Source organism: Phodopus roborovskii, unplaced genomic scaffold (genome assembly GCF_943737965.1).
Source record: "Phodopus roborovskii unplaced genomic scaffold, PHOROB, whole genome shotgun sequence".
In the NCBI taxonomy this organism is placed as follows: domain Eukaryota; kingdom Metazoa; phylum Chordata; class Mammalia; order Rodentia; family Cricetidae; genus Phodopus; species Phodopus roborovskii.
This window is the reverse complement of record NW_026126566.1, coordinates 2,600,624-2,612,551: the sequence shown is the minus strand read 5'-3', so window position 1 is coordinate 2,612,551 and position 11,928 is coordinate 2,600,624. Positions and strand designations below refer to the sequence as shown.

General features: G+C 45.9%; 1 protein-coding gene across 1 annotated transcript in view; it reads right to left on the bottom strand.

Annotated features, from left to right (window-relative positions):
- Nucleotides 1–2,126: 2,126 nt before the first annotated feature.
- Wdr33 (WD repeat domain 33) overlaps nt 2,127–11,928 on the bottom strand; it is a 92,949-nt gene continuing 83,147 nt past the window's right edge. Inside the window, exons 17-22 of the mRNA XM_051202298.1 lie at nt 11,645–11,753; nt 8,211–8,649; nt 6,543–6,706; nt 6,356–6,451; nt 4,725–4,940; nt 2,127–2,794 (exon numbers count right to left, since the gene is read on the bottom strand). Of these exons, the coding sequence (XP_051058255.1) occupies nt 2,565–2,794; nt 4,725–4,940; nt 6,356–6,451; nt 6,543–6,706; nt 8,211–8,649; nt 11,645–11,753 (1,254 nt within the window). The 3' untranslated portion in view covers nt 2,127–2,564. The remainder of the gene's footprint in view (nt 2,795–4,724; nt 4,941–6,355; nt 6,452–6,542; nt 6,707–8,210; nt 8,650–11,644; nt 11,754–11,928) is intronic.

Here is an 11,928-nt window from a genome sequence, read left to right as displayed (position 1 = left end):
TTTTGTGCTGGGGAGAATCGGCCTCTTAAATCTCTCATAATTTATTGCCCAAAAGTATTGCATCTTGATATACTAGAAAGTAAAATATATGTAGAAGCTTATAATTTTACCATTGGTTCTCACATCAAAATAAGCCACATTCATCAGTTCATTTATAATACTGGTGGATGGGTCCAGACAATTATATGTATGATATATATATATAACATATATACATATATATATATCACATATTTTATATATATGCCTAGATGTTTTCATGTTCAGCTAAGTTGAGAACCACATCTGTACAATGGCTTGTACAATGTGAACTTAACAGTTTTCCAGGCTGTCCCAACGTTGCTGTTATAGGATAGGTCAGACCGTAGCTGCTTCCTGCAGTTGCCTGTGCTGTGATTCCACACTGGCTAATGTCCCCTTTACAGACTTCCAGCTACCATTCTCTTTGGTGTCCCCAGGCAGTGTGCGGGGCTCCCTACCTCTCAGGAAAGGCTGTTTGCAAGTAGTGATGTACAAGCAAGTAATGTTACTATAGTCAAAACCGCAAAATTGTCAAGTAAGTTTTATAAAGTTCTAAGCACAACATCTTAAATATTCACAGTGGTTTTTGAAGTGCTGCATGTAGACATTTAATGTATAATGTGGAGGTTCTCTTTATTAATGAATTCATTCTCAGAATGTGACCTGGGTGGTCTGTGGATGCCTTTGCAGCTCTGTGGAATTTGATTGTAAGTTGTTTTGATGTTATGCAAGTGAGGAGGAATACAGCTTCCAATAGTGTGGGTGCTGAAGTTTTTTTATTTCTTTAGTAAAAAGAAAATTGTTTACTTCAAGTTCTAGCACCCAAATAATCATTTTTCCACTCCATATCGAGAGGGCTAGGGAAGATTTCTATAGACTTGTCCAACTGTGTCATCTCTTTTCAACTTGCCAAGTAAACCTGTGCCAAAAAGCTGGTAATGTAATGAGATGTTAGCAGCTCCAGGACAGACCTTTTACTAAAACAGACAGCTCTGTGGTTAACAGCACTGGCTGCTCCAGAGGAGGACATGGGTTCAATTCTAACATCCACTGGGTGGTTTACAACTGCCTGAAACTCCAGTTCCAGGGGATCTGATGCCCTTTTTCGGCCTCCAGAGACACCAGGCACACAACTGGTACACAGACATAAATCCAAGTAAAAAAAGAAACCAAAAAAACAAGAAATAGCTTCAAAAAAAGAGAGAGAATTTTGACTTTCAACCTGAGGCCCCGCCTCCTTTTAGGGGGCAGGGTAGGGAGTAGTGACAGGTCTCATGTATCCCAGGCTACCCTGAAAATTGCTATGTAGCCAAGGATGGCATTGCACCATCATGTCCAGATGTAGATGGGTATTTTTAAAAGAATCATCATCCATCTCCTTATGTCCCCCCTACCCCATAGCTGTAGAGGTGTTGTAACTGCCTGACTATAGGTTCTGAGAACTGAATTCCAGTCCCTGCCATCTCTCCAGGCCCTTTGTTTTATGTTTGGCTTTTTTTTTTTTTTTTTTTTTTTCCCCTTAAGGGGTGGGGGTGGTTTTTCCAGATAAGGTATCTATGTAGCCCTGACTGTCCTGGGGGTGGTTTTGAGATAGGATTTCATTGTGTGGCATTGACTGTCATGGCAAAGAACTTTCTGGCGCACTCTTATCTTCTACCCTAAACCTTGAAGTCCCCATAAAGCAAATGTGGAAGAGGAGATTATTTCCAAAATCTACTTTGTTCCATGTCCTTTGAGGTGCATGAGATAACTGTAAGATGCATACAGTCGACATCACTTTACACCAGGTCTCTTTCCCAATGAAGACAAGACTAAACTGCTAGGAGATGAATCCAAGGGAGAGGAGCCTGGAGTTGAACCAGAAGAGTCAATTTTATCTTCAGGTGTAATTTTCTACCTGGTAGAGCATGTCTGAGGTTTTGAGTCTTCTTGAACTATGTTAGAGCGGTATTCTCTACCGCATAACAGGGATGGTGTAACAACGGGAAGGTAAAGACTACTGGAAAAGCACAAAGTTGATACGAACTTGGTCTGCTGTGAGCAACAGCAGTAACTGCAGAGGTCAGATGCAGTAGAAATCAGTTCCTTAAGGCAAGCACTACACAGCCGGCTGTTTTTGTTAATTCTCGAGTAAATCACATTCTGTATTCATACAAAACAAGGTTTTTTTCTCTGACAAACTGTACATATAGAAATAAATTTCCAATTGGACATGAACTTAACTTTGTGGAGGTGCTCCATTTCTTATGACACTTAAAAAAAAAAAAAAAAAAAAAAAAAAAAAGGATTCCAGCTTTTATCTTCACAAAAAACATGGGAGAGTTAGGGCAACGAGGGTGGACAAGACGAAAACAGGCCAGCTACCCTGGGTAGTGACCGCAGTCTCTTCATCTCGAAACCTCATTGGGATCCTAGAACTCAGCTGCCCCAGAAGAAGAGCTCAGGGCTACAGTGGTAAAGGCTTCTTTTCGCTTCACTCGGTAAGTCCACAAGAACTTCTTAAATACTATCCAGAGAGGCCCAGGGCTACTCAGCCCCTGCTCCTACCGACCCCTCCCACCACCCCTTGAAGTGCCTCGCCTTGGAGGGCCAGAGTTCATGTTACTCCCTCTACCCCAGTTACTGCCACTCCGGCCCCCTCGAGAAGATGAACTACTGCCAGGAGGGCCACCAAAAGGTTCATCTCTGTGGTATCCATCATGATGGTCTCCATCCAAAGAGCTGGAACGCCCGGATTTTGGCACTCTCTGGGAAGGTCCTGGGCCTGCTCGGCCTGAAACAAAACATGATTCAAGACATGACATTCTGTATCACAGTGGCTACTTCACCGTAATTCCTGGGACAGCTTTCACTTTCTGATGGCAGTGGACCACTAGGAGGCACTAGGGAGCACACAGTGGCTTTCAGAGCTGAAGTGGGTTCCTCAGTGCCTCCCTGACCTCATTTCCACCCTGACTCATGGCCTCAGGCCTCAATATCTATGGAGGCCAACTGCCCCAGGGCTGTGGGATAGAAGGCTAGAATAGAAGCTAGCCAAACACAACGAATCCCCAGAAAACTGCACCACACTGAAACATAATTGTACTCTTCTGTGTTACCACATTATTTTAAGGGAGATTTCAAAAGCACATACTAACTTTAGAAGCAACTAAGATACCTAGGCTGTTGCAGATATTAGCAGCAAGGACTCATTAGGGTGTGTGTGCCCATTCCGTGAATACATGGCACTTTGGATCCCTTCCACATGTTTAGTGATGTGAAATATTCTCAAAGAACAAAGATAAACTGGCTTTCAAAGATTTACTTAGACTTGTTTTCGATTTAAGATGCACCAATGTTTAGCTCTAAGTAAACTCCCCCCCCCCCCAAAAAAAAAAAAAAAAAACTTAGGCCAGTGCTATGGCTCAGCAGGGTTAGGCACCTGCTATCAAACTTAACAATGCAAGTTCCATGCCCAGGACAAGACGGGGGAGGCCCAAGGCTGGCAAACTGTCCTCTAACCTCCATTTGCAGCAGGGCACCCACACACAAACATACAAAGCAGGTACAATTAAAAATGCTAAAGAAGCTACTTGGGGAAAGTCAGTTTTCTTCAGTGGTATGCCCCATGACGGGTTGCTCGCAGGCCAGCAGAGGGCACCCCAAGCCTGTGCATACATGCACAGTGCTGACTGTTATACAAACAAGAAGATACATTAAGACTGGAAAAGGATCATGAAGGAATTGGGTCTGGGATGAGTTGACCTAAATATGCTGTGTTTTAAACGGCATTATGAATTACCAAAGAACAAATACAATTTTTAATTTTTTCCCCTTGGGCTCAGTGAAGCTCAATGGTACAGCGTTTTGCCTGCTGTATGCCAAGATACTGTGTGTAATTCCCAACACTGCAAAATAAATGAATACATAAATAGAACTTTTTCTCCTGAAATGATGGGATTGGTTCATCTCCTAGAGTATGTTCTTCCAATACTACCCCACCAACAAGTCTCAAGTGTTTGAATGGAAGTTAATCTAATGTATGAAGATGTTAAGGGAACTTGCCAAGCAATGAGCTTGGCTTCTTATTATGCAAAGCATGTTGGGTCAACCTGCAGTTGCCTGAGCAGCACTGTCATCTAGTTTGTAGTTGTCATGCTAGCCACATGTCCTTAGCCAGGGACATGCCCATGAATTCATCTAGGACCATAGTATACTGAGCAGTACTGCATTTAACTTAAGTGGGAAATGTTCAGGGTATTAACAAGTCATTCTGGAAAGACTTCATAAGAGGCAAGTGAACAAGTGGGGCATCCAGCAGCTTCCTTTCCAAAGCACACCACACAGGCCACTGCCCAGCCCAACCTAAAGCCAGTGTAGCCACTGATCTTCCTCTAGGCATAGGTGGAAAAGCACCAAACAGAACCTTCCTAGAGAGAAACCCCTTGAGGGCTCCAAGGAGCCACTGCCAGGGGGACCAGCTAAGCAAGTAGAGTCAAGAGTGGAGTGCAAACCCCCAACAAGACTCCTGGGAGCTGCTGGAAATTCTGCTGAGTCAAGTCTGCAGCTCCATCCAGCTGTGGCAGACAAACTACACTCACACTAAGTGTCAGAGCTACCCTCTGCCCAAGCTAGGCTCAGAGGCAGAGCGGAGGCCACTGTGGGGACTTGGGGCATCTACGGCAGACCCTTGCAGCTCTGCGATGGGACTGCAGTCCTCTTACCTTTGCTTCCTCGGTCCTCTGAGGGGCCTCCTTGGGCCTCCATCTCTCTGTGTTCAGAAGAACCCGACCCATCATGCCAGGGGCGCTTGCGGGGTGGTAGGGAAGCCATGTCCATGCCTTGGAGAGAAGAGGAGCGCTCTCTGCTAGCTGGTGAATGGCCATCATGAGGGGGATGATCAGGGCGGGGAGCATCACGAAAATGTTCATGACCTGGTCCTGAAATGAGAACCAAAAATCCATGCTTTTACGGGCCTGACACTATCACTTCAGTGAATCAGTGCAGCTCAAAGCCACCGGGAGTGGGAGTGATGCCTCTTAGAGCAACCTGACAACAGGAATGTCTATGAAACAGACCAGGTTGAGTTGCACCATGAATGTGAAGGAAAGAAGCTCCTCCTGGAATAAGAGGAGGCAGGACTCTGCTTATCAGCACGGTCTTTAAAAAAGTTACTGAGGAGGGGCTAGAGCTAGCTCAATGGGAAAAGTGCTCGCTGTGGAAGTATGAGGACTGGTACTCAGATACCAAGCACCCACATAAAAGCTAGATGTGCATAAGATCCTAGGGAAACTAGCCCAATCAGCAGGCTCAATGTATAAGATGGATAGCCACCAAGGAAATTTGGCTTCTGGCTTCTATATACATGCAGACATAAGCATGGTCACCTGCACATAAGTACACACACACACGGGAATATACATATACACACATATAGCTCACATATATACACATATAACCAAAAAGTTCACTAACAAAAAATACATCTACTTCAGCTGAACATGGTGGCGCATGCCTTTAATCCCAGCACTCAGGAGGCAGAGGCAGGCAGATCTCTGAGTGGAGGGCAGCCTGGTCTACAGAGTAAGTTCCATGACAGCCAGGACTACATAGAGAAACTCTATCTTGAAAACCAAAAACAACAAAGTATTTTTATGGTATGATAAATTAAGATGAACAAAATTTTAATTCTTTTATCCTTATTTTCAAAACAGATGACAATTTACTGGAGTGGTATTATTTGTGTATGTGTCTGGAAGCCAGAGGTCAATATAAAGTAATATCCGTTCTTCAGATTCCCCCCCCCCCCACCACCACCACCACTTTTTCTCAAAGCCAGGAGCTTACTATGTAGCCCTAACTAACCTCGAACTTGCTATATAGACCAGACTGGCCTCAAACTCAAGAGAGATTCACTTGCCTCTGTCTCCCAAGTGCTGGGGGTTAAAGGTGTGTACCATTACATCTGGCCTCACAACCTTAGGAGACAGGGCCTGATGCTACCTACACCTAAAGCAGCACACCAACTGACTAAGCAGGCTGGTCAGCAAGCTCTAGCAATCCCTCCTGCCTCTGCCGCCTCAGTGTATGCACACAGGTGCTACTGCTAATCACGGCAAGTATACTACTAGGACATCTCCCTATCCTGAGTGTATTGTTTTATACTTAACACAAGGCCTTTACTATCTATCTTAAAGGGGAAAAGAGCTGGATTCTCTCACCTGTTGAGATAAAACCCGGAAGCAGAGAGACAGGAAGACAACTGCCTTCCATGGAGCCAAACTAGCAAAGACAGAACCTGGAGACGGGCTTTACTCTGTGAACTACCAAACCATAAGCATGTCTCCTTCCTTACCAGGCTCTCGGTTTCCATCCCAGGAGTCTGGCTTCCTTCCTCCTTCGAATCGAGGGAACTCATCAGGAGTGGGGAGTAGACACTTCCTGGATCCCCCTACACAGAGGAGCAAACAAACTGTGCTCACAGGCCGCCCAGCTGTGCTCAAGGCGACTGTCCCTCAAACCAGCGATTCTCAACTGCTCACCTCGTGGGGTGGCACGGCCTCGACCTCTGAGATCTCGTCCTCGGGCTGCTTCATCAGAAGCATCAAAAACCTCTTCTGGACCAAAGTCATCAGGACCAGGAAAGCTGTCCCTTCCTCTTGGGGGAGCACGGCCTTCATGCCTTGGGGGGGCTCCTCTTCTAAAGCTAAAACAAAAACAGAATGTCCACTTTCTGGAATACATTACTTTTAAGGATGGAGAGATCAGGAAACTTTAATATACAATGTAAATGGAGAGAAAAACATGATATAGGTTTTAAAGTGTCACTTACAGTACTAACATTACAGTCCAAAGCAGACAGGGAGGCAACAACAGAGCAGAATGTAGGTTACTTATGCTTATAGGAAAGTTGCATTATTTTGTCTCATTTTTCCTTACCAAACATTACACTAGCACATTTTGTCATTCAGTTTTTGTTTTGTTTTGTTTTTTTCACTACATCTGATTCAGCTATATTTCTTATGAACTTTACATACATACATACGGAAAGGGAGTGCTGATCATGACTTGTTTAGGGATATGTACTCTGTATTTCCCCAACACATAATTTCTACTCTGGTGGTCTGAATGAAAATAGCCTCCATAAGCTCATGTTTGAATGATTAGTTTCCAGTTAGTGGGACTATTCTGGAAAGATAAAGGGGTATGATTTTGTTAGAGCAAGCATTTCATTGGGAGTGGGCTTTCAGGATGCAAATGCCCTCACAGGACTAGTCTCTCTCTCTCTCTCTCTCTCTCTCTCTCTCTCTCTCTCTCTCTCTCTCTCTCTCTCTCTTTCTCTCTGCCTGTGGTTCGAGAGAGTTATTGCTCCAGCGTTATGCCTGTCTGCTTCCTGCCATGACAACCGTGGACTAACTCTCTCAAACTGAACACGCCCCCACTTAAAGAGCTGCCTTGGTCATGATTTTTCTTCATAGCAATAGAACACTAAGTTATCAAGCATGGACCAGTTTGTATGGTTTTTCCTCCTTTTAATAACCTTGGTCCCTAAGGTGACATGAGCAAAGCATCTTTGCTGTAAGCACAAGAAGCCTGGGTCAGAGTAGAAGTTCAAGAGGCATGAGTGGGCCAGGACAGCCTTGACAGGAATGCTGCTCCTGAAACACACAGCATGTTTCTACCTGTGCCCAAGATTCCACTGTGCCAATACCCAGGTACAAATGGATCTTCTTTGCCTTTATTAGACAACACCTACTGGTATGGACTGCTGTGCCCCGCTAACTTCCTATGCTGAAGTTCTAATACCTAAGTGGAAAGTAAGCAGGGCCTTATGAAGACATGGAGGCAGTGCAGGACAATGAGATTGGGAAGAAAAAAATAGAACAAAATGCCTCTGCCCACCCCCACACAGGAAGATGTGGTGCACACCTTTAATCCCACCACTCAGGAGGCAGAGGCAGGAGGATCTCTGTGATTTCTAGGCCTGCCTGGTCTACAGAGTAAGTTCCAGGACAGCCAGAGCTACATAGAAAAACCCTGTCCCAAAAAACCTAAATAAATAAACAAATAAATAAAAATTAAAAAATAATCTAAAGGCTAACCACAAAGACATGGGGCTAAATCAACATAGTGTTTTCCCTAGGAAAGGGAAAACATCTTTGTAGTGAGCACAGAAAAACACAGAGAGCCCACAGAATACACTTCCCTACCTTTCTTCTCTGCGCCCTCGAAAGCGTGGGTCATCAGGGTCCCGGGAGAAGCGTTCATCTCCAGGTCTGCGGCCTTCCCATGCCCCTGGAGGGCCTCGGGCTGCACCCCGGCCATCCCCCTCATTGAACTCCCTATGGTCAGGGGGGAAGGGAGGCCCGGGGCCCCCTCGCCTCCACTTCTCTTCTTGAGGTAAGGGTCCTCCTCGCCCCTCAAATTCCCTTAACCGGTGGCCAAAGCGTTTGTCAGGGTGGAAGTCGTCTGGTCTGCTGAAGTCGTCAGGGAAGTCAGGGTGAGAGCCACGCCTGTCAGGAGGGCCCCTGCAGTCCTGGCCACCCCGGAAAGGCCCCCTCTCGGGCCCATGCTCAGGGCCACCGCTCTGCTCATGCCGCCTCTCTGACATGGGGCCCAGGTGATGGTTGGGAGGGCCTCGGGAGTCACCTACAAGAAACAAAGCTCACTGTTACTATGGCTTCCGTGTGACCTGCTCTACAATACCCGCCAATTTTAGGATGTGCTTTGCCCTGTAATGCTTTCCCTCTTGGGTTCTCGGTATACTTAGAAGACAAGCATCCCAAAGCATCATTTAATGGGGGTACAACTTTCAGCTATGTAACCTGACCTACAGATAGTCACTAATCTGTACGAAATGTCCACTTGTCGGCCATGTGTTGAAAACATACAAGAACTTTTGGCATGAGAATGTCCTATCCTAGCCTGTACCTGTTGTTCCTGTGACTTCATCAGCGTTCCTGGTTTGATACCCAAGAGTCACAACAGAGAAAAGTCAGACTGCTGGCTGGGAAGCTGAAAGCTGGGAGGCTGTGCTGTCAAGAACTCAACTCAGCCAGGGGTAGTGACACACACTTTGATCCTAACACTTGAGAGGCAAAGGTAGATGGATTTCTTTGAGTCTGAGACAAGCCTGTTGTACAGTGAGTTTTGGCCAGCCAGGGATATATAGTGAGATCCTGTCTCAAAACTAAACATAAATTTTACACACACACACACACACACACACACACACACACACACACACACACGTCTGTGTAAATGACACAAAGCCATCACAGACACCAGGTCTACACTGCTGACACCCACTATCCACTCCTTTAGCCCTGGCCTGTTTAGCTTTGTGCCACACTGCATTTTAGGAATATTAACACATTCTTCCATAGCACTCATGGAACCATGGGCCACGCTCTACCACTGTTTGGGGACAAGACAGTGCACTGCTGGCCTTCCACTTTGGGGTGTTTATTTACACCTTATTTGGTCTTTCTGGGAATGATGTGTCTAAATATGCTATTAGCATTTTTTTTTGCAGACAGGAATTTCATTCAAGACTTCCCAGTTCGTGCCTTTTGCTGCTGTTTCTTGTCAATAAGATGACAACTTTCCTGTATCAGTCAGTCAACATTTCTGTTCCCTGCCTCCAACTCCCACCCTTTCATTTTTCATTTCCAGTCATTTCAACTCCTCTCCACTCAGCATAAAAAATGTGGTACCAGAAAAGCCTCTGCATTTGAGCTCATGTGTCCTTCTAATAGACAAACACTCAATACTCACTGTTATTACAGCTGTGCTCATCAGTTCTGTCACCCTGATACAGGCTAGAGTCATTTTGAAAGAGGGAATCTCAATTGGGAAAATGCTCCCACTAGATTGGCCTGTGGGTCAGCCTGTGATACTTGACTAATGACTAATGAGAGGATCCAGTTCAGGTGGGCGCTGTCATCCCTGAGCTGGTGGTCCTAGGCTGTATGAGAAAGCAGGCAGAGCAAGCCACGGAGAGCAAACCATTAAGAGCATTCCTCTATGACTTTCCCATCAGCTCCAGCCTCTAAGTTCTTGCCTTGAGTTCCTGCCCTGACTTCCCTGGGTGATGAATATATAAGCTGTAAGGTAAAGTAAACCCTTTCTTCCCCAAGTTGCTTTTCAAAACAGCAACAGTTGCTTCTCCAACTTCAGGTTGTCTCAATTAGTGTAACTTCAGATATGTGACAACTGACCAGAGAATACAACACAAGTTCCACTTGGACTTAATTAATCTATGAATACTCATCTCAGCACTCTCTGTTTAAAAGTAGCCTGTCAACTTTCTTCCAAGGAAAGAAACCTACCACTACAAACGGTGATGTGGTGGTGGTGGCAACTAATCCAGGAGGGGATGGTAGGCCACTTGCATGTCTCTCCCTTCTCCCTCTGGTCCCTAGGAGAAAGAGGGGAGGGAAGGCAGCAGGGCAGGTGGGGAGAAGGAGGGAGAAAGGGAGAAGGGGAGAGAGAGGGGCGAGCAAGACGAGCAGGAACGAGTGGAGACGGACGCAGGTGTGGCAGAGAGGCCACTTTCATTCATTAATGGACGTACCTGGTGGATAACAAACACCCTTCCCAAGGGTCCCCAAGCCTCCAAGAAAACCCTTCATTTCCTTTCTCTCTTGCAAACCCTTCTGTGTATCTACTGCTACAGTCTATGCAACAGGGATGGAAATACAAGCTCTCCGAAGCCCTGCCCTTTCCTACCTCTAAAGTCTCGCATAAATGTCTAAACTCCCAGGGCTATAAATGCTGTGAGGACTTCTCTTAACCCAATAGGATGGAACAGACACACCGAACATGTACCACATGGTGCTGCGGGCTACCCCACTAGTAATGAAGGTAGCAGCCCCGTGAGTTACAGTCCCCACAGCGGCCCATGTGCTAGTGTACTCTTTCGTCTTTCGTAAGGGTGTTGAATGAGACCGTTTCACGCCTATCTCACTTTTGTTCACATCCCCCAAGTTCTCCCATGCTAACTCTCCTGCCAGTACTCAGCCTTTACTCCAACACTGCCCACCTGGGAGCAAGGGCTCAACGTTCATCCAGAGCCTCTGGTTAAACCGTAACTTCCAAATAGCTATATGCCCTAAATGCTGACAGTCCTCATTTTTGCTTTCCATAATATCAGTACATTGCTTTCTTCTTTTCAAATGGTGCCTTATGCAGTTAGAGTCCAATATGGTACAATGGGGCAATGGGGAGTGCAAATTATGAGAACACCATTAACATCCTACATCCTCTACCCCCATCGATGAGCCTAAAACAGAGGCAGTTCTACTCTTTGTGGATCCAGACACATGGACCTGCATTCCACAGACACAAGACCCACTTCCCATTCCAACGTGAGCTGCCCTAGCCTGAGACGCAGACACAAATGCCAGGGTTGCTCAATGGTTTCACTACCAGTCTCTGGTGCCGTGGAACTCATTTTCTCTGGCCAGCATCACTACCTAAAGAAGCATTACCCATGATAACAAAAGAGCCAACTACCACCTGAAATGGCCATGACCTTGTTTGCCCCGCAGTTCCAATCTACTGTATCAGTTACCAACAAAGCTGTAAAATGCACGCAACAGTGGTAGAATGCAAACTTTTCCTCAGGCAAGCATATATTTACCTTTGTTAGGGCCAGGTCCTTGTCCAGGGTTCAGAGGAGGGATACGGCCTTGTGCTCCCTGCTGCCCTAGGCCTGGTATCAAGGGTGGGGGACCTGCGCTCTGTCCTTCCTGAGATGAAACATTTAAAGACAGGTGTGAGACCACAGACAGGCGCTGCATGAACTGACAACCATAACACGTGAACAGCTGCCCCAAGCTGCTAGGTTTAAATATTTAGCTAGTGACATTAAAATGAAATTCTTCTAAAGTGGGCTGGGAAGACAGCTTGATAAGATAAAGGATC